This window comes from Onychostruthus taczanowskii, unplaced genomic scaffold (genome assembly GCF_017590055.1).
Source record: "Onychostruthus taczanowskii isolate IOZ18803 unplaced genomic scaffold, ASM1759005v1 scaffold16, whole genome shotgun sequence".
NCBI classification, from domain to species: Eukaryota; Metazoa; Chordata; class Aves; order Passeriformes; family Passeridae; genus Onychostruthus; species Onychostruthus taczanowskii.
The window spans coordinates 5,602,013-5,627,181 of record NW_024498795.1 but is presented as its reverse complement, the minus strand read 5'-3'; the positions used below and the strand labels follow the sequence as shown (position 1 = coordinate 5,627,181).

Sequence of the window (25,169 nt, the reverse complement as noted above, 5' to 3'; positions counted from 1 at the left end):
AAGGATTTATAAACCACCAAGCAGCAAAAAAAGGTCCAGACTTCTTTTAAAATGCATGTGTATGTGAGATTTTCATCATTTTCCTCCTCACTGTGATCTGAAAAGGCAGCCTTTCATTTTTCACCAAGCTGGAAATGGTATTAGCAGACAAAAAAGACAGAAGGCATTACCTTCTTAATCTCCCTGGTCAGCATACAGCGCTCGATCCTGAGCACGGTGGAGATATCAATGTGTTCTCTGGAGATGGAGTTAAGCCAAGCTGTGAAACTGTCCAGCGTTGCCAGGAAAAGGACCCAAGTAAACTTCAAGATATTAAATATCCTCTTGATGATGTTATCTAAGGGAGAGCATAAGCAACGGGGAATTAAAGAACACAAGTATCTTTTATTGTACTTTTGTCTGGAGTTAGATTAATTTTTCTTTTATTGTCTAATAATGGTAATCCAGGCTGTGAACGCTTGTCATACTAAGGAATCTTTGAAGATGGCTGGAGGCCTTTTGGCTGTCTGGACCATTTTCCTGACTGTATGCCTAGGCTTATCATCTGGAATCCCTATTCCACCCTGTAAGTCCTTTGTCCTGCAACTGTTAGTCAAATAAACAGTTCTTGATTTTAGAGGGACACTGTATGCACAGGTTTGTGAAATGAAACCCAAGGATTTGGGCATCTCCTGAGAGTATTAAACATCCCCAGGTCCTGTGATCTGAATAAGTGCTCAGTCAGTGTGTTGAGCTGAACCTCTTCAGTGGCTAATTGCTTGTGAGTGTTTCTCTCTGCACAAACTTTGCCTTTTGTGCTTGAACCTTGCTAAGCTGAATTTTAATGTCTAAACTGCCTAAGCAGTCTTTGAATCTGACCTTACATCACTTCAAATCACACTTCTCTGTATTTACTGCTTTTAAAACCTCTATTTATCTAAATAGGCTGCACTGTGCCATCAATGACCTCAGACCAACAAGCACAAATAGGACAAAAAATAATTTATAAAACTTTATTCTTGCACCATTTTGGCAAAACAGTACACTTTACCATGAATAAGGCTTATGGGCGTATACCAGCAATAGTAGCTTTATTTTGCTCAACACATCTGTCTCAAGTTAATTTCTCATTTCAGTAGCTCATTTGGCAATAACAATGGTATTTCTCAGCCAAAAAGCAGCACTTTCACCTTATTTTTTATCCACTCACAAACATGAACACCACACTGGAGTTCTCATATAATATTGCAAGTGTTCAAGGCCAGGCTGGATGGGGCTCTGAACAATCTGGTCTAACAGAAGGTGTCCCTGCCCATGGCAGGGGGGTTTGAACCAGTTTATCTTTAAGATCCCTTCCAACACAAGCCAGTCTATGATTCCATGAATCTATGAAATACTAAAAAAAACATTTTCAATAGCCAGCGCCAGAGCTAGTTGTCCCTGCTAGGTTCCAAAGCCCAGAGCACTGGGTGTAAAGACAAATTTTCGATTAAGCAGCCTAAGAAATAGTAGAAAACTGTTAATAATCTGCCATGCATGATGCTCTCAACAACACCACTTCTTAGCTGTACCACAAGATGGCAAGCAAAACTCTGCAGAATGAGTGCACAGCTCCTTACAAAGACTGCAAAAGGAAGGCTATAATAAAGTAAAAGATTTCCCTGGACAGGCAGAGTTGTTGCACGCACATTTATGTGGAGAGAAACTATGGGAAAAATTCATTAGTGGTACTTTCCTGCAAAGTGGGTGCTGAAGTAGCACTATGTCCCATTTACTTGAGCAATGCCACGGAGCTGGTCTGCTAGCACTGAGCAAAAGAGCATTTAGCACCCTCCACTTGGTCATATAATTTCAATAATATTATGCCCTTTTTTCCTCAGGCCTTTTCTATGTAATTTAGAATTGGAAATATTTTTATGATCTATCCACTTAAATTTTATTCGTTCAATGTGCAGGTCTTGAAGTTGAGGAAATCCTGCATTAAAAACTAAATGTAAAGCTGTTTCTACTTCAAGGACCATCCATCACCTTTGAATTCCAGACAATATTATGAGTAGGTGAAAAGAGAAAAGCACACATACACAAAAATATATAGCATGTATTATTTTTTAACCCACACTCTTCCTCTCCAATATGGAACTTCTGCTATTGACTTCAGGAGAAGTCACTGCTTTCAGGTTAATTTTTTTTTTCTTTTATTGACCACCACAGGCCTGGCATAATCCCACTATGGTGCCAAATACTTGCAATCTGATCTGAAAGGTCATTTTCTCCCTGGGATGGAGGTGTTTTAGCATACATTTTTCATGACACTGTAGCTGTTCTGGCACCTTTGCTGTTCTTCAAATTTTTTAAAAAATAATTTTTTGGGGATCAATTGTATCTAAACATCTTCAAAAAGAGAAACAAATACATACCTTGTGCAGAGAAGGCTTCTCTCTGCCTGAGAGTGTCAGATAGGATTCAATCTAAGGTTACTAATGATACCAATGATTTATTACCAATTACTGGCTAATTTTTCTCATAATTTTCTTTAACAAATTTTACCTAGGAACAGCCGAAGTATTTAAACAAAAATATAAAGCACTTTAAATTTATTATTTCCAATATAAATTAATTATAAACCTCCATCTTTTTCCCCTAACTCCTGTGTAGCACTAACACTACATCCCTAGAGATGCATTTGTGTGATTTACTTCAGTGTTTTAAGACAGATAACTGCATTGCCAGTAAGTAACAAATAAAAAATCCACCAACCTCCCTCTCCTTCCCATTCTCATAGCAGTGCAGCTAATTTATTTGAGACCACTACTCTTGTGAAATAGAAATCATACCTCCCACATCCTTTTAGCCTCTTCCCTCTGTTAGTCACTCAGGGACACAATTTGAACTGGAAGTGTGAGAAACAATTTTATATAGAGAAGAAAAGTAGCTTTTGATGATTAAGACTCACTGAAGGTAAGAAGAAGATTTACTTAAGAGTAGAGTCTGTTTTCTTCTTTTACTCCAGTTAAGAGCAAGGAGCCAAGGTTGGATTTATGATCTATTAAATTTCTTTGTAGCAAAAATTGAATGTAGGCAAGATCCTGAAAACTGCTGGCATTTCTTCTGCTATAAAGAATTGCCCTAAGTCTGATTTTGAATGAGAACATGTAAGATCAGGAACATGTCATGGTTTTAGAGGTGATTGCTGTGCCTTGTTGAATGGATAAGTACCAAGAAAAGCATTATACTAACCTTGCTAAAACACACTCAAAATCAATGGAGATTTTAACTCAGGGCTGTGTACAGTCAGCTCTAGAATCTTAGCTTAAGTTGTTCTGTAAGTAAAATACACAGCAGCGATCAAGTCTGAGTTGGCAGGTGTATTTGCTAAAGTATTTAGAGAGTGAGTGCAGTAGCTAATAATCCAGAATGAGAAGTTCCTATGCTCAAGGCTTGTAAATCTTGCAATAGAAAATGTGATAGTAGCTGGGAAGCTCATACTGCATCACTCAGAGTGGATCACTGCAATGCTGTGTCTGTGAGAGGCCACTGCTCACAACTGCATTGTGACAGCAGAGAAACCCTTGTTTTGCCTTTATACCTGGTCCATCAGATTTCTTCTTGACAGGTTCCTCCTCGCTGTCCTCACAGTCTGCATCATTGCCACCTCCTGCAAGCAAGGAGCAAACCAGTGAGTGTGACACCTACAGAAGTGCTGCTGTAAATGCCATTCAAGCTAGAGAATGCTACAGGTATTAAGCAGTAGGGACTGGTTCCTCACCTACCACCATAACAGAAAGAAATTTCCATTTCCAAAGCATTCAAGTGAAGGGACAGCCCTGTCGGTGAAGGTGTTCATGGATGACTATCCCTCTCTTGTAATTTACAGTGGTTTCTTACTAGATAGGCTGCTGAGTGAGATCATGTGGTGGTGTAAACCCAAATATTTTCTCAGTCACTCCTCAGCCACACTCAGCAGTCTCACCTTCTGCTCACTCACACTTGAGCTCATTTCTTCATCTCCTGCAAAGGACAATCTGAGCAGTGCTCTGATCTTTTCCTGCCTCTGGCCCACCAAACCTGAGGGAATTGAGTGGGACCTTCAGGCTGACATGAAGCAGCAGGGTTGTTTTGACACCACCACATGTATTTATTGAGGCCTGCAGTGGAAGAGTATTGGGGAATCACAGGCAGAAATGAAGGACAAACAAGTGATCCTCCTTCTATCTAATGCCCAATAACTGCAGCTACATTTTCAGTGGCAGAAGCTCAATTATAAATTGACTGACGGGTAAAGATGCCACAAAGAGCAAATGCTCAGCTGATTAAACCTGTATGGGTTCCTCTTTTCCACATCCATACTGACCAGAAAAGCTTTTGAATTTCTATTTTCTAGCTTAAAAATTGAGAAAAATATCAAGATATATAAACCACTTATAAACTGGTATTTTCTTCAGGGGCATGAGTGATTTTACACTGCCACTAAAACCAAATCAACATTTGTATGTTTTCCTTTTCCTATCTACTGAATTTATAGGTTTGTGGATATTTGGGTTCCTTAGTAACTGCAACATAGAAAGTGAAAAACATTTCTTTATATTCTTCTTCATGTGTCAACCCAAGCTTCTTTAGGGAACAATGTAGGAAATGTGGCCAAAATAAATAATATGTGGCTATTTAACCAAAGTTTTTTTACAGGTCCATATGAACTACAGGTTTTTGGGAACTCCCTCATGAAATAGTTCTTCAACACCTTTCCCTGGGAATGCACATGACTTGACCATCGAGAAGAGTGACTTTGATGAACACTAGCCTGGACAGAAAGAAAAAACTTTTTAGGACATGAGGGAGTGAAAGGGGAATGTCCTTGCTCTGCCAAACACCTGTAATTTACACTCCTATATCCTGGAGATATGCTGTTAAGTACTAGGTAATTTGCTTTATGAAATTACAGCTTTACAATTTACTATTGCAAGTACTCCCACAAATGCTTTCACATAGCTGATGTTTTCTGCAATGTGTTGAATCTTCCTACTCACCAAAAGTTCTGGGCATTTCTTGCAACTCCATAGAAAATACATATATTCCATCTTCCCCTTTACCTCCTCAAAGCGTGCCATGGAGAACAGAAGGACATGGCTATGGCTGACCTTGCCATGGGTTGGTGCACGAAAATAACACCAGCCAATTTTTTCAGCTCCTAGCCAGCACTGAGAGCACTTCTCCTCTAAACCTCATCTGCTTTTCTCTACCAGGAACAACAGACAACAGTTAATATTGTATTTTTTAAAATTGAAAAGGTTACCTACCATCCCCAGATCCTTTTCGCCTTCTCTTCTCTTTCCCAAAATTTTTCTTCTCTTTGCGCCTCTGTCGTAGGGCTGTTTTAGGGTCAGTTATCCAGGCTTGATAAACAAACTGGAAGGAAAAAACCTCATTTATATCAAGGTTCCTCATGTTCTGAGAGTAAGCCATAGAATAAGGCACAAGCAGGACTATATCATTTGAGTAAATGCATTCAGACCTGTGGGGGCAAGGAAATATTTTTTATCCCAAATCAAACACTTTCCCCGCAGATCTGCTGAGTTTTCATATGCTATTTTTGTAGGTGTAAAGCCAAATGTGAAAATACTTGTGGGTGACCCATGTTGCATTAGAACCCACAAAAATTTATGCTCTGAACTTTGGGAATTAATACCGGTTTGTGCATATGGGCTACCTTCTCTGAATCTTTAAATTCTGTATTTCTACTTTATCACATTACAGGCAAGATGCAGAGCAAAGAAAACTTTTAGAGAAAGTGCTGCAATTCACTAATTAAAACATCAAAAGATGTAGAGATCTTGTACAGGTAACTGTATTTGTCACAGCATAGGTAGTTTTCCCCCTCTGTATGGAGGAAAACAGTGGAATGTTCATAAATTTGTTATCCATACACGGTCCCAAAACTGGTGCTCAGGAGCTCCTCATATTGCTTCCTGATTTTAGCAATGTTGTTTCAGATAAGTCAGTTATGAATCCTTCTGCTACTGTTTTTCCAGTTGTAAAATGAAGACAGTAATTCTTACCTATTTATCCAAGGTATTTTATGGGACAACTTCCTGCCCACAGCACTCACTCAGATCAACAGTCTGTCAACCTGTGTGACTGCATGAAGCATTGGGATTGGCCCAAAATACTTATAAATTATATAGCAGTGTGGGCAAAAAAACCCAAAAGAGTTTAAAAAGTTACTAAAAAGTAACTTTTTCAATAGCTCTGCTTAAGCTTGAAGGAAGGTTACAGAAAAACATGAACAAAACTTGTATCTTTTATGCCTATGTGACATAAAATGTATGTCAATAACAGAAACTAAAGTAATTTTATCTTGTCTACAGCTCTTTAGGGAAAAAGGTGTTCTTTGGCTCATTTAATGGTTTCCATTGAAAAATGGTAATTATCTTCAGTTGTCTTCTAAGCAACACAGGCCACTGGCAGAGACAGAGCAGGGAAGCACACAGATGCAGGCAAGAAGCTGAAAAAGCACAGTAACAAAACAGCTCTATCTAATTAATTCACAGCACAAACATGCAGATGATGACAACAACACACATACATCTCAGTGAAGCTGGAACTGGCCCTCATAGGACAGAATGGTAAAATTTCTATTTGATTTCTTTATGCTTTTAGAATTTTCCTACGCAAATCACTTTGGAACATTTAAAGTATTATTTTAAAACTGTTAAACTGGTGTTAAATTAATTTAAAAGGGAAAAACCCCTTTGTTATGTTTTTTGAATGTATACAGCCATGGAGAGGAAATTATTTTGATACTGTTGAGAAGAAGATATTCTTCCAAATCTCTCAAAATCCGTACATTTATTTTTGTATGTCTGTGTAGTTCAAAACAGCACCACAAGAGAAAATGTGTGGGTCAGAGGCCCTGATTTCCCTTTGCATTGTAACAGGTGTTTTCCAATGAAGGTGATCTGGGGGAATGATGATACTTGAATGAGCTAACAGTTACCATATTACTTTACTGAAGTCAGAAACTGCCAACATCTTCCATTGTCATTTAACTGTGAAAGTGTACACTAGCCACAATTATAGTGTGAATAAAGAAATTAGAGCTAAAAGGCAGACTTGGAAGGGGGTATAAAATTAGAATTAAGAAAGGGAATTTGATTTATAAGTTTAATGTAACTACTTAGGCTAAACGGGATATTTTAAGAGCATACTGGGTAGATATAAGTTTAGATTTCTACCACTGCACAAACTTCCAATTTAGTATCTTTTAGGCTTTGGAGCTGGCACTCTCAATCTGTAATATTCACTCCTTAAAAAGTCATGTTACATATGGAGTTGGAGTGGAATATTATACGCAGTGCCCAAAGTTAGGAAATGTTAAATGTATTCAAGCAGGGCAAGAGAGAAGATGCACAAATCTTTTTTTATGATGATTAAGGCCAGAAAAGTAGGAACTAAAAAGGGGTTTGGAACAGAATGTGTGTTTAACAAACCCTTCACCAGCTTTCTGAGATCAATTACCACCGTGTCCATAAGAAACATGCAACTTGATGTAACCATCTTGTAAATCAGTATCAAAAGAAAATAAGAATTTAGGTCTGCATTTTCTCTCTGGGGTTATGCTTAAAAAAAGGATAAACCATTTTGCTTGTAATTTGACCACTCCAAAGTTATGAGATGCATTGCATTTACTAGGAATGAGACTTTAGCTGTCATCATTTTTCTTATTAATTCATATGAGAGGAAAAATGCAGACAAGGACAGAGGTATATCTACACTATGCCAGGATCTATGGGGTGAGTCACATACTGAACATTTGCAAAATGTCAAGTACCTTTGCTGCTTTGATTAAGTACTGAAGAATAGTTTTGGGTAGTTTAATGATAGACTTTGGCAAGGCTAAAATGGCTGAAGCAAATTTTCCAATAGCTCTCTATAAAGAAGGACAAAGCAAGAGTAGTTAGTAGTAAAGCAGAAAATATTAATAAATAGGATATCTTTAATAACTGTATCTAGAATACTAAGAACAAATTTACATTCATAAACTTCAATATGAGAAAAAGATCATTATGTTGTTCACATTAAAATTTCATAATATGACTCTTAACTGCATGCATTCTCTTATACTTAAAATCTCCAAGTTAACCTTTGAAGGGGCTACGGAACACAATTTACACTGAAAGAAAGATCATACATTCAAATAATTCTTTAACAGAAACTACAACAAAGTTCACTTGGCTACTATTTTTACTAAGACCTCGTGCATGATGATGGAAGGCAAAGAAAGTATGATGTCCATAGGATGAACAAACTTTTCATGAAGAAAACCAATTTTCTGTGTTATACAATTCTCTGCTTGTATAAAGCCATCCAGCATGTTTATATTGCACATACTGCAGAACAGGCCACCTATCCAGAACATCTGTTTTGAAATAATGAACATATCCTCTATCCTCAAACTAATAGTTTCAGGACTGAGATGAACAAAAATCCCAAATCCTAGCATAAATGTAATAATCTTGTTAATTTCTGACCTCAAGTACAGAACTCTTTTTAGTTCAGTGCTTGGCACCAGTACATCTGTACAAAATGATGCCACCAATTTTTTTATAAATCAGCAGAAACAAGAATGCAAACTTTCCTCTATACCTGTGTGAAAACCAGAAAGAAAAATGACCTAAAAAGTCATGAGCCATTTCTGTGGCCCAAGGTAAGTTAAATGCAAAATATATTCAAAAAATAGTGCAATACTACAAAACAAAACTTACTTTTCACATTATTTTGATCTAGATTTGTTTTGCCTTTATTAAAGTCAGATTTTTTTTTTTTCATGTCATTGCCATGCAGGCAGTTTAACCAATGTAGCCAACCAGCAATGTTAGTAATAAACCAAAGGCACATTCTATTAATGAGTTAAATAAAACATTTCTTCCTGTAATTCAGTAATGTTGTCTGGGAAGCTTTGTTTGAAGGATTTTGGCTTAGGGAATAGAAAAGCATGGAGGCAGTTTCTTGCTCTTGCTCGGGTTGAATGTTCCGCAATGCGCCAATTCCGCAGTGATGTGAGGTTGCATCTGGATGGGAACACTCAGCTGGAAAAAGCTGCTTCTTTGATTAAGCTTTTGAAGCTATAGACCCAAAAAATTTCTGCAGCATTTCAAAAAAGTTCTTCCACAAGTGAAACTTTATTCTTACAAAAGCAAAAGCAATCCTAGATGTAGGAGTATTTCTGTAACTTCTTCACCCACATTCTTCATTTAAGCCACTGCATTCAGTATCTGGTGTTGTCTAACACCAGCCAGTCCACATGGAGCAAACCAGATAGGAAACCTCAGATATCTTTTTAGCATTACAGTATTGTCCTGCATCAGCACAGTCTGGCACTAAAAAATGCAAATATATTCATTAACACTGCTCTTAAAATGAAAGAAAATAAATGGATGTAGTCTCCTTTTGTAATTTGAAATGTTAAGCTCTTTCTAATCCAAGGATATATTTCTCTGGCCCACCAGCTTCAATGATATTTTTTTAAAATTAAGAATGTATTCTTTTTTCATGAAAACATGCTAATTTTGGGGATTATTTCTTTATGGAATGATAACACCTCCTCAAAACTACAAAACCACCAGAGGCATTCCACAGTAGTATCAGAAGAAAGTCAGCTTCCTCAACTGTATTTATTGCAATGCAGAAAAAAGTAAAGCTTGGGTTCTTAACCTTTGTTTTTTGCATTTTTGTTATCTTCAGGCATAAGTGAATGAAGATATGGCTCTAGTACAGTTTTGGCAAGAATTTGGCAATGCTTAAAGCATAGGACAAACTTACATTTTTAATTAGCAAGAAATTTAATTTCCAATACTTTTCAGGACTACTTTAGAGGAACTGGCAGCTTTAACATATGTGCCTGTGTTATGGGAAATGTACATTTTTTTCCAGGTGTCAACGAGATAGCAAATTACCATAAAGTACCTGAAAAGCAGATTTTTTTCGAGGCTCTTCCTCTTCTTTTTTTTCCTCTTCCTCTTCCTCTTCACTATCCGTCTCAAACAAATAATAATTTCCACTTCTGACCACTAAGTGAAACAAAATATTTTTTTACTTTTCTGGAAAGTTCTATTCTCAACTCCCCCAAGACCTATGAACAGGTAGCCAGTCATTTAAAAATTCATAACCAGGAGAGGTGAAAACAGAGAAGAAGCAAGAGATGAAAAGGTCTCAGGCCATTTATTTGATGTTAGTCTGCAATGCTTTGGGCATGAATAAGAACTATACAAGAACTAAGGAAAGCATCCCTATAAAAAGAAAATGTAAAGAAAAGGATTGAAGTTTATCAAATTACAAGGTTACATTTTTAGAGAAAAATGACAATTAAGTCTAAATTTACTGGGGACTTATGATTATTTGAGGGAGTAAAATAAAGCCCAGCAGGTGAAATGAACTTATATGAACAATACCACTGGACAAAAAAATGCAGAATTTCTCTTTAAAACACTGAGGGAATAATTTAAACTAGGCAATGGGATAGTGTTAGTTTGATGAGGCAATGGAAAACCTTGGCTTATTTAAAACAAATCCCTTGGATTCTATTAAGATGATTGCAAATTAATTTCAATTTTTTGCCCATGGATTCAGAAAGATTCTGAAACCTTGATACAGCATAGATACACAGTGATTAAGCTAGGCCTTATATCCTTGAACAGAAGCAATGTTTTTGTTTCACAGATGGCAACAGGCCTACATGAACAAACAAGGGAAACAAAATAAATAAAAATAAGGTAATGAGCAAGAGAAAAATAAAAATCACAGCATTACACTCAGCAGTGAAAACTGGTAATTAATTGCCACATTTAAGCTGAAATATTTGAAGGAACAATTATTTAGATGAAAATTTACAAAATCTGGATATATGGAGCAATACATATTCATATAAAATTATATCTATCCGTCATTACAGGTCTCTGGAAAAGTAACAGTTGTTGTAATTCAATCATACCTTGAATTCTGCACAGATCCTGTGTGCAGATGACCATATATAACTACTTACAAACCTCAGGGTAAGGCTGTGAAATTTGCCAGAACTGATATTTGAATCATAACTTTGCCATCTAAACTCCCTCACAGAGGGAATTTTGTGCCTCATGTGCCCACTTATGATTTTTGGCATCAATGAATGCCCTGCAGAGGGACAGAAAGTCTGCTTCAGCCATTCCAATTGTTGCACTGAGGTGAAGAGAAAGTTTGGAAATTTCCTGGATGAAAAAAAATTGATTTTTTGGTGCTGAGCCTTCCAAGAAGGCCCATTTAAAATGCACTGAAGAGATGAAAGTATTTTAAGGCCAGAAGCCTGCAGTTCTCTTTCATAAAATGATATCTGGTAGTCAGCAACAGAAATTGTCAGTGCAGATCAGCTGGGAAAGGTCTGACATTAGGGAAAACCTCTACGGCACTACAGCTCTGTAAAGGCTCAGAGTAGCACTGAGTCAGGCTTGGAATGCCTGATCTGGAAGCAAATAAAACTACATTGGTCTCCCTACAAAATTTTTAGGTTAAAGCATATCTGAGGGGGCACTCCAGTGTAGCAATTCCGTCCCTTTTACAGCTCAGGAGAGAGGTATGATTGAATAGCAATAATGCACTCTTGCACACATCAAAATGGAGCAAGTGGCGTGTCAGTCACCTACAAGGCTTCCTGAAGAGACCAAGTTCTACTAGTAACACAATCCATGGCCAGACTGGACTTGGGAGACCCCTCTTGCACTGCAAAATGTGGCTTTCTCCTACTGAGAAAAGGGATGTATAGGCTTTTCGTGGGATGAGATGGAGGATGCAGGTGAAAGCATGATCCCATCATCTGCTTATGCCTTGGGGGGAAAAGTGCTCCCCAGGACAGGTTCAGTCACCATTTTTTGCACTACATCAGACACAACTGTGTGACCCAGAAGAATCTAAGCATGGGGTCCTAACTCCTGCTGATCTTTGTGGGACTTCAAATACAATCCACAAGCGCAGGAGGAACCATACCTCCTTACAAGGGAGATTATGAGACTGTCAATGAGGAAATCCTCACTGATGCTTTTTATCTGCTGCACTCAGACCCAAATTCATGACTGTTTTAATTGCTATGATATACAAAATGAGGTCTCTTTCTGCACAATAAAATTATAGCAAGTGATATAAAAATAACAATAAAATCTAAATTAAAAACTTCAAGCTTGAGTGACTTCAATGTTTGCATATATACACCCACAAACCCATTTACTGAGATGAAGAATGGTGCAGAATGCTGCAGTTACAGAGGTGTTCCAAGAAGAATAAGTGGGGAATATCAGTCTATTCCCAGTCTGCATGCCTGTAAACACTCAGTGCCATGTTTCACTGAGTGTGGGTGCAAGCCACATGGCAGGCAACTGCTGGTTGTAGGGTCAGGGTCTGTGATGTTTCCCACAAGGTTTTGCATTATTGCAGTAAATAATTTCAAGAATGCTCAATATTTAAACACCAAAATGCAACTTGCCACCTAAGAACATTAAATAATGAGGATGAAATAAGTAAAAGCCAAAGTCAATATCTCTCTGTGCAATTCTTCTTACTACAAAACCAGTGGTGAATAAACAAGAGACCATATCCCATTCCTTCAAAGTCATCGTAGCTTGAAATTCTACACAAAAAACTCACAAATTATAGTTTTTATCTGTTTTTTCATTGTTGTTCTAATGAAATTATGGGACAAGAATTTTATTTTCACAAGGCTTTTGAAAAGGATAGGTCTCTCTAAAGTGGCAGTGTGCCCTTTAGAAAAAGAAAAATAGAGGCACAGTTTACTTGTGACTTGATAGAAATAAAGATCCCATGTTCTGGTAAAATATATGTCTGCTGAATTTATAAATAAATACACATAGGTAAATGAAGCAATATGTAAATGTGTAAAATTATGGCTTGGAGTAGCTCTTAAACTAAATGACCAAACACAGTGTAGACATTCAAATTTTTAATGGCATGAAGCTGAACTGGGAGGGGTTTAGGCTGGATATCAGGAAGAAATTTTTCACCCAGAGTGGTTGGGCACTGGAATAGGCTCCCCAGGGAAGTGGCCCCAGCACCAGCCTGGCAGAGTTCAAGAAGCATTTGGACAATGCTGTCAGCACATGGTGTGACCCTTGGGGATGGTCCAGGAGCTGGACTGTATGATCCTGATGGGTCCCTTCCACCTCAGCACATTCTGTGATCCTGTGTTTTTATGATTTAACTCCGATCAGTGCCCTACATTTAAGTATTTTTTTCACATCTTCAGAGGTTACTAAACACTTCATGTCTGATTTCATTCAACAAATGTCCAGTAGAAGGACATCTGATTTGAGACTGCAGCCTACTCAGCTTTCCTGCTCTACCGAATCCATAATGTAGCAAAGAAGTCTATCATATGACTGGGCTGGGCTACAAACAAATTGCATTATAATGCACCAATTATATGAGTGACACATGCTAATAACATCTTGTGCACAAGGCTAGGCACATTTTTGCTCTGAGGGAAACATTAAAAAAAATGGAAATACCAAAGCAACAGATATCAACAACACATTAAAGTGTCACCAGGAAGATGGAGCTGAGCTCTACACAGCCTAATTCTGGGAGTAGTCTTCCTGCCTTACTGTGGTGCTCAGATTTCTACAGTTGCTAGTAAAATGACTGATGAACCATAAACAAAAGATGTATGATATGTGTTTATGAAAAAGAAGTTATGACTAATCTTAGAATGCATTGGCAAACTTTCACATTGTTAAATATATTGAACTCTGCAGTATCAGGGAGTTGCAACCTTTGGGGTCAAGACAGATTCTTTTCAGCACATGTTTATCTAATTTGATGTTTTTCTAAGAATGTTCAAAGTATCATGAGCTAGCTATGCTTCCAACACACAGAAGTTCACAATATAGTTAAATTCTTTGAAGATTGAAAAGTAGAAATTACTTTTGGAAAAAAAAACCCCAAGCCTTCTATCAAGTCACAATCACAAAATCAGGCATAAAACAAACAGGCTATGGGAATGCCTTCATTCTGGTCAAGGATATAAGGGTTAAATCCACATATTTGTAAGAGGATTGAGAAAACCTACTGGAAGCATGATCAACCCAAGGCCGCCACCACAGCTTTTTTTTGCCCTTGGCTTTCTCTTTGTCTGCATCTCCTAAAATAAAATATGTTCAAATATTAATTTTACAAAATGAGAAACATATTTTTTACACTGATTAATAATTTTTATTTTCTCTCAAAAGAACTAAAATTTCATGAGCACATTAGATGTCAGGTCTACTGAATACATTTAATATTAAAATAACTCAAAACCATGACCACTAAGCAGAAGTACTTTGATTTATGCACTAGTTAAAACAGCATTCCACTTTAAAACAGTTAAAAAGTTGGGGTTTGTGTTTTAAAACATCCTGTCATAGTTGACTGTAATTTAAAGAGGAAAAAAATTTCCCTCCTCTCAAATCCCCTTACATTTCAGGCTCCAAAAATTTTTAAATCCAGTAAGTGATGATCCCAGGTCAATGCTGGAAATGTGGCACTAGATAGGTATGATTTTATCTGTGCCCATGATTTTAAATAACATTTAAAAGCATATAAACATTTCAGTGATTGAAAAAAATCCAGAACAACATCCAGAAAACATTGCTGGAAAAATATTGGTGCTACCTATTTGTAAAACTGTGTTTTATAGATAATGATTTTTACCAAAATAAACCCCTAACTCTTTTCAGCTCTTTGCCAACAGCCTGAAGTTAACCAAAAGTATCCTCAAAGTGAACCATTTTCTCTAAACCTAGTTACAGTACATAACACAGATTTTTTTTGTTTCGGCAGAATCGAGCCTGAAACCAACACTCAGCTAACAATGTTATTATGTGCTGGCAATTTTCAAGAAAAATTTATTCACTTGTCCAACTAGCAGGTCTATCAGATCCTTATGCAAATATGGTACAGGAGTAGCTAATGGTACCTTCATCATCTTCTTCAGAAACCTTCCGAATCTCCGGCCCCTCTGAGGACTCCTGGTTCATGCTCAGCATCCTCTCTTTACCCTTCTTGTATTTTTGCTGCCTGGCTTTGATGCGATCCATTCTAGCAAAAGGAAGAATCTTATTAGATTTACACCTTCACCCACCCTGGAAAACAAGTGTTAAACATATGCACACACACGCACACACACACACACACACTCTGCAGCACTTCTGAGGGAAATATTCCACACTGTTGTTAGTCCAGCCCTTAAACAAAAGGAGACACATTGCTCTGAAGAGGCTGGCTGGGAGGACCAAGCATAGATGTTCACTCTGCTGGTCAGTGAAAGCTGGGTTTCTTGCTGTCATGACTGTTTACTTTCTCCCACTCAACTACTTTATTATCATTTAAAATTACCTTTCCTGAAACTTGCCACTCTGAACCAGGGATTTGGTTGTTTCTGCTCTGTTTGTACTACATCTTCACCCTTTAAGATCATTTGTCTCAATGGACGTAAGTGACAAATTGTGTCCCTTGGGGGTCTAGTGCTATTTTTACTGTCTGGGGATGAAGTGGGATCAAGTGTACCTTCAGCAAGTTTGCAGATGACACCCAGCTGTATGGTGCTGTTGGCACAGCTGAAGGATGGGATGCATTTTGCAGGGATCTGGACAAGCTCAAGAAGCTGGTGTACAGAAACCTCATGAAGCTGACTAAGACCAAATTCAAGGTGCTGCACCTGGATCAGGATAACTCCTGATATCAACAGAGGCTGGGGGATAAACTGATTGAGAGCAGCCATGCTGAGGATGCTTTGGGGTTGCTGACAGATGAGAGGCTGGACATGAGCCTCCATGGGCACTCCCAGCCCGGGAACCCAGCTGTGTCCCGGGCTGCACTCAAACCACAGTAGGCAGGAGGGTGAGAGAGGGGATTCTGCCCCTCTGCTCTCATTAGACCCCACCCACAGTGCTGCATCCAGCTCTGGGTTGCCCAGCTGGTGGACCAGCTGGTCCAGAGGAGGGCCAGAAAGGTGATTAGAAGATGGAGCATTTCTCTTGTAAGGAAAGGTTGTGACAATTAGGGTTGTTCAGCCTGAAGAAAAGGCTCTGGAGAGGTCTTATTGCAGCCATTCAGTACTTGGAGAGAGCTTATAGGAAAGACAGGCCAAACTTCTTTGCAGTGTCTGTCATGAAGGCAAAGGGCAATGGTTTTAAACTGAAGGAGGATTGCTTTAGATTGGCTACAAGGAAAATGCTTTTACAATGAGGGTGGTAAAATCTGGAGCAGGTTTCCCAGAGAGGTGGTGGATGCTCCATCCCTAGACACATTCAAGGTCAGGCTGGATGGGGCTCTGAGCAAATTTATCTCTTTGATGATGTCCCTGCTCATTACAGGGGGGGTTGAACTAGGTGACCTTTAGGTTTTCCCCTCCAACTCAAACAATTCTATGATTACGTGATTCTATATAGGTAGAAAATACGGTCCCTGCAATCTTCCGATGATTTTTCTGTTATGCAGCGTGGGAGGAGCTGTCATGAGTGGGCTTTGACACTTGGTTAGGAAGGGTCCAGTTAGGGCTTTCCACGCATTCTCTTGAAGGAGCTTTGAAACTTTTTTAACTTTCTGCAGTTACCAAAGAAGCATGTTGGCTGTGTGCAAGAGAAACCGAAGTGACTTATGGGCTGTATAAAGAGAGGGGTCTCCAGGCCACTTGAACTGAATGCAAATATTTTCAGTGAAGGTAAACATATATTTTGCACTTAAACACCACAAAAGGAACCACAAATAAAACAGAAAGAGCAGTCATGCAACAAATTTTTCCAGGAATACAGATAACAGATATATAGAACAAAATTCTGATAATGGTAAAGCATTTCTATAAAAGAAAGTGCTGGATAAATACCAGAAGCCAGTATTTCTGTCAAAGAAAGTGCTCGATAAATAGCAGCATCAGTTAAATATGTATATACATATGCATAGAAATATGCATATATATATATAAATGCATTAAATACGTACTGTCTTTTCAGTTGATCCATTGATTTTTTTTCCTCTTCAATTCTTGCCTTTACAGCCTTGACAATTGTAGCCTGAAAAAGCTCAGCACCCCTACATCAGAAATGGGACAGAGGAAAAGAAAAAGGAGAGGACATGTTAAATGTTTCTAAGTTTTCCTTATGGCAACTAATCACAGAGAATTCTATGTTTCCTCTATACATAACTTTATCTGCAGCAAACAAAACTAATCAGGGCTTGAAAGAAACAATCGATTTGTCTAAAATAGTAACATCTTTACAGATAATAATTTCAAGATTTGGGGCCAAATGTTGTGAACCCTGCTCAGCCTGTATGTTCCTCTAGCAGCTGCTCAAGAATTCAGTTTCCAGTTCTCAAAACACAGAACACAAGTATATTCAAGCCTGAGGAAGAATTTCTTGCACATCCTCAGGATTTCTTTATAGTCAATTCAGCATTATAATCACCTCAATCCCCTGCCTCAGTCCTCCTGGAAGGTGTGAGCAAGGTCCAGCTTTATCCAGGGCCATGATGAGCATAGATTCAGCTTCACTTTTACCCTCTGTAAACTATGGTGCTTTCAATCTGACAATAACAAACCCTTGAGCAAGTTTCTGGTGTGCCAAAAGAATATGGCTTTCCACCCTATTACATTAGAAATGTAATCAGTTCATTGATTTGAGTGTTATGACCATTCTTCCTAATTTACATATGAACTCTTAAGGCTCTTAAAAGAATCTTAAAATCTCTCTCAAAGAAGTAGCCTATACCTAAAGGCTTTATTTTGTCAGGAATGTCTTTTGAGGGAAAAAAAAATCCACAATACATTTATTTCAATATTAACAAAAGTAATTTATTGGAAACTCTACAGAAATTAAAACCAGTATTCCATTCCTCATCTGCCTTCATATCATAAACCAGAAGAATGTCTGTGCTAGTGATGGCTATGAGTGAATGCTTGTGGTGTAACAGGCCAACGAGGTTAACCCTTCCTTGCCAAACCTAGTCAGTGTTCAGTGGTGTGACACTTCCCGAAAGTGCTCCCTTTTCCTCCCAAGCCAGATATAAGAACTTTCCCATCTTCCTCCTCCTGCAACATTTCTTGTGACGGAATTTCTAAGAATTGTCTCAAACAAGGTCTGACAGCAGAATATTTTCTTTCCAAGACTTAGCAACTCTGGCATTCTCTCTCATGCATATCAGTGTTGAGAGAATGCTGCAACACATTTTCAGAGCTTTTAACAGGAGCAGCAGATGGTATTTGGTAGAAAGAGTTGTTTAATTTCTATTAGATACTCAATTAATTTGTTTTCTTGTGTCAAAGCTGGGTTTGCAATTATGAATTTAGCATGGATTGTTTAAATCACTGTTAAAGAACTGTTTTGGTACTACCTATTGTAAACACTAAGTACTGCCACCATGAGAGATTTGAGCTGTTTAATTTAATTTCTTTTAAATTTTCTGTTACCTTGATGCTAATATCTGAGAAGCTTTTATATCTGCAACCACATGAAGGAAGTAGTAACTCATGAAGACTCTTCTTTGTAGCAACAGGAAAGCAAAACATATACTGTCCCAAATGATTCCTGCTTCACCACTGGGCAGTTTACAATCTACATTGCTCGTTGCTGGAAAAAGACACCATCAGTGTTAAGAATTCTTTCATAATATTTAATTAATTAAATAATCCTAGCCTTTAAAATTATTTTAATTAATTTAGATTTTCCTAAAGAAAACTGTCATGCATTTCCATTTGAGGTGTATCAAAATTTCTTTTACAACAAACTGAAAAGATTCCAACAATGTGATGTCCCATGTGCCACTGTCCCACAAGTGAGAATTCATCAGAAGTGAACCATTTGCGTATAAATTCACCCTACTTTAGTAAGTACTTGAAAACAAAGAATGGAAAAGGCATATTTTCTGTTACACTGAATTATTTTATTTTAGTGTTTCCTAAAATGGCATATATTTTGTCCTCTTCAAAGTGACTTTTTCTCTCATTTTTTAATTAAGAACATTATCAACAGGAGAAATAAGTGGTTTATTTTTCTCAAAATGACTTTTTGACTGCCACCACCTAACATTTTTATTTTTCCTCTCCACAACTCAGTCAATGCTCCTTTCCATTGCAAAAGAGAAGAAACATTTGAAACCACAAAACTGCTTCCTTTGGGGTAGGAGGAGACAGGCAGAGAGGAAATCCCATTCCTCCTACCCCTAGATTTTGGCTTGGGCTATTTCTTTCTTTCTTTCTTTCTTTCTTTATTCTCTGTAAGACAGTTCTCTTGGGGATATTAAAGAAGTAAAACTGGGTTTTGTGGAGCTGGACTATAAACTCCATGGCCTATACTGCCCTATAGAAGGCAGTAGAAGCACTCCAGGGACAGGCTCTGGCTCGAAGCTGGCTTTTCAAACAAGCAAGCCAACCTAACAGCTCTGGAAGGTCGAACTCCAAGAGCTTCAAAGCCTGCTGCCACGAAACCCTGGAGGGGGTATTTGAAAACCTGTGCCTAAGTTTTTGTTGCTGCCCAAAATGTTTTGGATAACACAAGAATTCCCGGGCACCTTTCATCCAGTGAATTTGCGTCTTCATATTTATTTTCTTTTCCGCTATTCCACACTTACCTATCAGGATAAGTCATGATGACCAGAATTCAGAATTTTGCTGCTCTCTAGGCTGAAACAGCTCTTTAAATTCAGGAAAAAACCAAACCAAACCCAAAAAAACACACACAAAACTCCAAAACCCTGCAGGTGTTTTCAAACTGTTAATCTGGGGTGTCAGGACAAAGTGGAGACAAATTAATAGCTCAGTGAGATGTGAAGGGTTTTGCTCTCCATACTTCATTCATCCCTTCTCTCATCTCCATCCACAGACATTATCCACTCCATTCCTTTTATCACCACATGAAAATAATCACAAGGGAAAAAAATTGCCTAAACTCTCTATGCATGCAGAAAAATTACCACTTTCATGCATTTCAGTGAGCTGAAGTGGTTTACCCTTTGAACCACTGAACCCTGGTACACAGAGAGGAGTGGGAGTCCACACTGCACACTGGAGTGCAGCTGGAAAAGGTGCCCTGTCCATGCAGTAATGGTGAGCTGACCTTTGAGCTCAAGATGTACAGTAAACCAGAGCATCACATCACCTGCATATATGGGAAAATGTGTTAAGTGGCAATATCTGTGAATTGTTCATTTACAGCAAATGCTGGCTGTTGGTGGATGCTTGGGGATGGTGGTGGTTTTCTCTTATATGTGTCCCCCTTGTTTCTGTGGAATATTATCAATATTCTGTGTTGCTAATCAATATAGGCACAATTTAAATACGGTAGAAGATTTTGAGGTGATTCTTTATTTATAGAAAATTATGGAGAAAAATAAGTTGTACTTACGAATATGGTAGCCTTTAACTGTACAAGCCAGGCTAAATGCCTGAATCACCCAGCAACTCTTTGCAATTAATGATTCAATGTAGCCACATGCTCCTATCTGCAAAGTAAAAGAGCAGCTTCATATAACAAGACAGCAGTAATAAGGATAAGAAAAATTGCATCTTTTTACATTACATGACAAATAATACAGCCAAGGGCAGCCAAATTATTCTCATTAAGAGCTTGGAAGAAAGAGTGGCTTTACCAGTGACATAAACTAGTCTTAGACAGAATTTGATTTTTTGATTATTAGTGAGATAGGAGGCATTATTAGGAGATGTGGGTCTTGTTTGCATTTTTGCACAGAAAGGGACACATGTGGCATAAAATGCAATGTGACAACTAAGCAACATTTATAAATCAGTGACTTAATCTTGCAAACATACATGGACAAGTTTAAGACACGTGTAGCTCCACTGAATTCCCAAGCATAAAATGAAGCACATATGTAAGCATTTAGAACATTTGCAAATTCAAACCACCCATAAATCAATTTTATTTCAGTATACTGACTTAAACAAATGCAAAAAGAAAAATGTCCGTTCTTTGCAGTCCAGCACGAAAACTGTTCAAAGCTAAAAAGCAACTGCCAGGAAAAAATCTAAATTTATCTTTCAAAAAGATTGAAAGTACTGGCTTGTCTTAATCACCTGTCAGTACCACTGCAAGAATACATATAAAAGAGTTAATTAATACAAGAAAAATCTTTCATATTTTGCAGAAGAATTTGACATTTAATTATCAAATACATCTGTTTCCACCTGAATTTCACACTAGTTCTAAAAGAAACAGGAATGGAGATTGTAACTTTGTAGTCAACTTCACTAATTACATTACATCACACAACTGCATTTCATACTAGTTTGAAAATTCTTATTTAAATAAATTGTCTAATTAAATGTGCACTACTTTTATCAACAGCATGACTAATTTTGCACTTCTTACTCATTTTTCACTCCACTTTTCATGAGACTTCTAAGGAGACACTTCATTAGGCAAAGAAACCAGAACCTGGCCCTTTGAAAGTAGCTTGTGAGCTTTTACAGTGGCCGAGTGAGCACATGGGCACACATTTCCCTATGATGGATATGCACTGCCACTCCCTAGCAATGCTGAATTGAAATGGAGACTGCTTTGTGCTTGCAGAAGGCTATGGTCCTGAAGAAGGATTTTTAATGACTGCTCAATGCACTGTGCACACTTCCAGTGAAACAGAAGTGCTGAGGGCAGAGGAAAGGCAATAGTTCCCTACCGACAGGATGTTCTTCATGGTGATCACGAAGACGTTGTAGGCAATCAGCCAGTCCCAGTAACGCAGAATGCTCCTAATGGGCTTCAGCAACAGGTCTCCACCAAAGAGAAGGAAATAGAAGCAGGCCACCAAGTAGCCCATGCAGAATATGCTGATCCTTGTAGTTCCCGTGATGAAGATTATGGTGAGCACAAACCAGAAGAGGTAACTAAATATTATCACCTTATACATGTCTAAGTAGGACCTAGAAGTAAAACAAGGAGAAAAAGTCACAATTTTTTTCTGAGGGAAATGTTATCTTTCCTCTTTCTGTACCACTTGCTGACGCTTGTGCCCAAGGTCGTCTGGGCATTCTCACACTTCAATATTTGTGCAGGCACTCACCACTAACACCACAGTCAGGGGTTTGGTTTGTGCACGGGTCTGCCTGGCTCACACATTTCACTCCAGCTCCTCCCTGTGCATAAGCACCTTGCTACAGCTGGTCAGGGTGCCGTGCTTGCTGCTGGATCAAGCCTTGTACCATGGAAGGGAGGAAAACTCGCTCTCACCAAAGTTCATGGTGGAGGGATATTATCTGCAATGCCGTATATGAGATCTAAAGGCTCTGAGATCATCTTTCAAGAAGTCTGAGAAATAGTATAGCAAATCAATTTTAAAAAGGCAACTACAGTATACCACTGCAAACAATTCCATACTTATTGATGACTTCTAGGGAATTCAGCCTGATAAAAGACTAGTTTTCATAAACAGCTGCTAAAGATGTCTTTCTCTAATGGAGATCAACTGCAAAAGTTTTGAGGGGCAAAATGTTTCTACAGAACAGAAATGTGATAGAATTTACTGAAACGTCTTGCAGGAAGTTCTGAGAGAGAGCTATCTGAAATCAGCCTGGCCCACAGTGGGAAAGAGAGAGAAACAATTTGGTGTTTTCAAATTCCTTAAAATGTTGACTTAATATTGACTCAGTGAGCTTTCAAACAAGAATATCTGCCAAAGGCAATACCCAATACTACATATAGCTAAACACTGCAAAACCAACTAATTCTTAGTTTCCTCCCATTTATAATGTTTTGATTCCAAATCTAACTGTGTTTTCACAGTCTGTTCACCCAAGCTGCGTAACTACATTTGTCAGGAAACCAGGCAGGGAGACAGAGCTACACAAATGCACATATACCTAAGCCAAACCATGTAAGGAGCAAATGAACTAAATGCACTGTATGAAGCCACATAAAAAGGCCCCTGCTGCTTGATATTCTCAGGCTCAGAACTTTCTAGGAGTATGTATTTATAGTCTTACATTTATAGGCCTGTATTACACATTTTACCAGAGAGGCATTCAATGAAAGGTAAAAAGAAAGCTTCTTTATTTCCCGCAAATATTTAAGAAATTTGTAATCTACTGCCTGTGAAATCTAAAAATATCATGACTTTTGAGAAGTTACTGGGTTCTGGGTGATAAAACATTAACAAAGAATCAATATGCACTGGGACAATAATGATGTGCACTAGAAATGGTGCTCTCGTTGTTTCTCCAGAAAATAATATTCTGTTTGATATCCCTTTAATAATAATTATTGGTGCATGGGATGGCTAGGAAGAGATCACTTTCCTGACACTTCTCTATTTCGAAAGGCTTGTCCTTTGCTACCAACAAAATGCATCAGCATAATTTGAGAAAAGCCCAAAATAGAATCAAATTGATCCAGAAACCAGCAATTTCCTAATACTCTTCAATAAAAATGAACTCTGACTCTTAGAGACAACTGGGACTGTCTCAATCCAAACTTCCCAATATATACATGTGGCATTTGCTTGAGTCATAATCAGCAACAGGTATCACTCTTAGATTAAAACTTATGGAAATTAGAGAGAATATGAAAAGGAAGACAGTAACCTATTTTTCACTATTTTTTCACTAGAAAATAATCTAACTATTTTCTCACTATAATGGTAGCCATCTGCTACATTTTAACAGTCACCTAAACTCTTACATACACCTGTTCTTCTTATGTCCAAAATATAATATAATATAATATAATATAATATAATATAATATAATATAATATAATATAATATAAACATATTATAATTATATATAATTATAATTAAATATATTATAATATATAAATATAATAGCCTTGGGCACCTCTAAACTAACCAAACAACAAAACCAGATGTAATGGAAAAATTCTACACTATTACTGTGTCAAGTGACAAATGATGCAGTCCTTAAAGATGGAAAGCATTCTGACTTTTATAGCTGTGCAGTTACAAGCAAATCCAACAATAGAAATGGCACCCAAGAATTAATCTTGGAGTGGATATCTCTCAAAATGGTGTTTGAACAAGTCAGCCAAAGCACACTTAATAGTGAAGACCACCAGCCAACCAAGGTACTTCTGTGCTATCCCAAGAAGGTTGCCAGATCGAACACAATGGAGAGAACCACTCAAGTTGCTTCAGGTAGATAAAAATGTTCCTGAAATCGTGTTTATTTCAGTTTCAACAAGCAAAAACTTGTCTGTTGCTGCACAGAGACATGCATGACCCTAATTTTCACTAATTGTTTATATTGATATGGATAGGTGAAGTGCTGTAATAGCAGGAACAAAGACATGTCTCGGTGGGAATTCTCTACCTGTTACTTCTCAAATAATTTGACATGTTCTCATACGTAAATCTTTAAATTCTGCCTCAAAGCCCAGGACATCAGGAAGTGAAGTTTCAGTTTCTTGCTCTGGGATCATAATGCAACAGTGGAAGGCTGAAGGACAAACACACCCCAACAGCTAAAAAAGCCCTACACAAACCCATGAGGACAGTTGAGGTGCTTACCCTCTGCTTAAAAGCTCCTACACAGACAGGAGAAAATGCTAAGTCTTGGATAGCATATATTTTGATTTTATGCTTTCACTACAGACCACACAGATCATTAGTTTAATGTCAGGTAAATCTACCAAACTCTCCTTTTCTAAGTGTCCTTTAAACCTCCCTTTATTCACCAAGATAAAAGGCCGCCCTCAGGATGTGATATTTAACAATACACCTTAGAAATCTGCACAGCTAGTTCCCAAGGGGACAGTCCTACCCCTTGTCATCCATTCAGCTCTGCATTTCAGCCTCTTTTTTGGCTTTGGCTCTTTGAAATGGTTTCAAGAAGAAAACTTGCAAAAGCTTATTTACTTTGAGGGAGGACAGAAGGAATGGATACTTTTCTGCCCAATTAGCCTCCGAACGCATTCAGTGCTGGTGTGATGAATGCAGAAAGGAGGGAGGGTGCAGTGGGAGGCTGAGAACACAGTCACACATCTGAGTAAGATTAGCCACTACACCAGTGCACCAAAAGCATCTGACTATGGCTCTGACTACGGCATGACAGCCTCTGAATGAGAAATTACACAGAAGAAACGTGAAAGATTAATGAGAAATAAAACCCATTCATTTTCCAACCATGTCATTAGTAAAACCCACTAATACTC

At 38.0% G+C, this 25,169-nt stretch overlaps 1 protein-coding gene across 1 annotated transcript in view; it reads right to left on the bottom strand.

Moving 5' to 3' along the window:
* PIEZO2 (piezo type mechanosensitive ion channel component 2) overlaps positions 1-25,169 on the bottom strand; it is a 288,279-nt gene that overhangs the window by 30,978 nt on the left and 232,132 nt on the right. The window contains exons 27-37 of the mRNA XM_041399290.1: positions 21,685-21,928; positions 20,394-20,490; positions 18,461-18,620; positions 16,996-17,085; positions 14,972-15,093; positions 14,084-14,155; positions 9,940-10,043; positions 7,805-7,903; positions 5,274-5,382; positions 3,566-3,631; positions 171-337 (exon numbers count right to left, since the gene is read on the bottom strand). Of these exons, the coding sequence (XP_041255224.1) occupies positions 171-337; positions 3,566-3,631; positions 5,274-5,382; positions 7,805-7,903; positions 9,940-10,043; positions 14,084-14,155; positions 14,972-15,093; positions 16,996-17,085; positions 18,461-18,620; positions 20,394-20,490; positions 21,685-21,928 (1,330 nt within the window). The remainder of the gene's footprint in view (positions 1-170; positions 338-3,565; positions 3,632-5,273; positions 5,383-7,804; positions 7,904-9,939; positions 10,044-14,083; positions 14,156-14,971; positions 15,094-16,995; positions 17,086-18,460; positions 18,621-20,393; positions 20,491-21,684; positions 21,929-25,169) is intronic.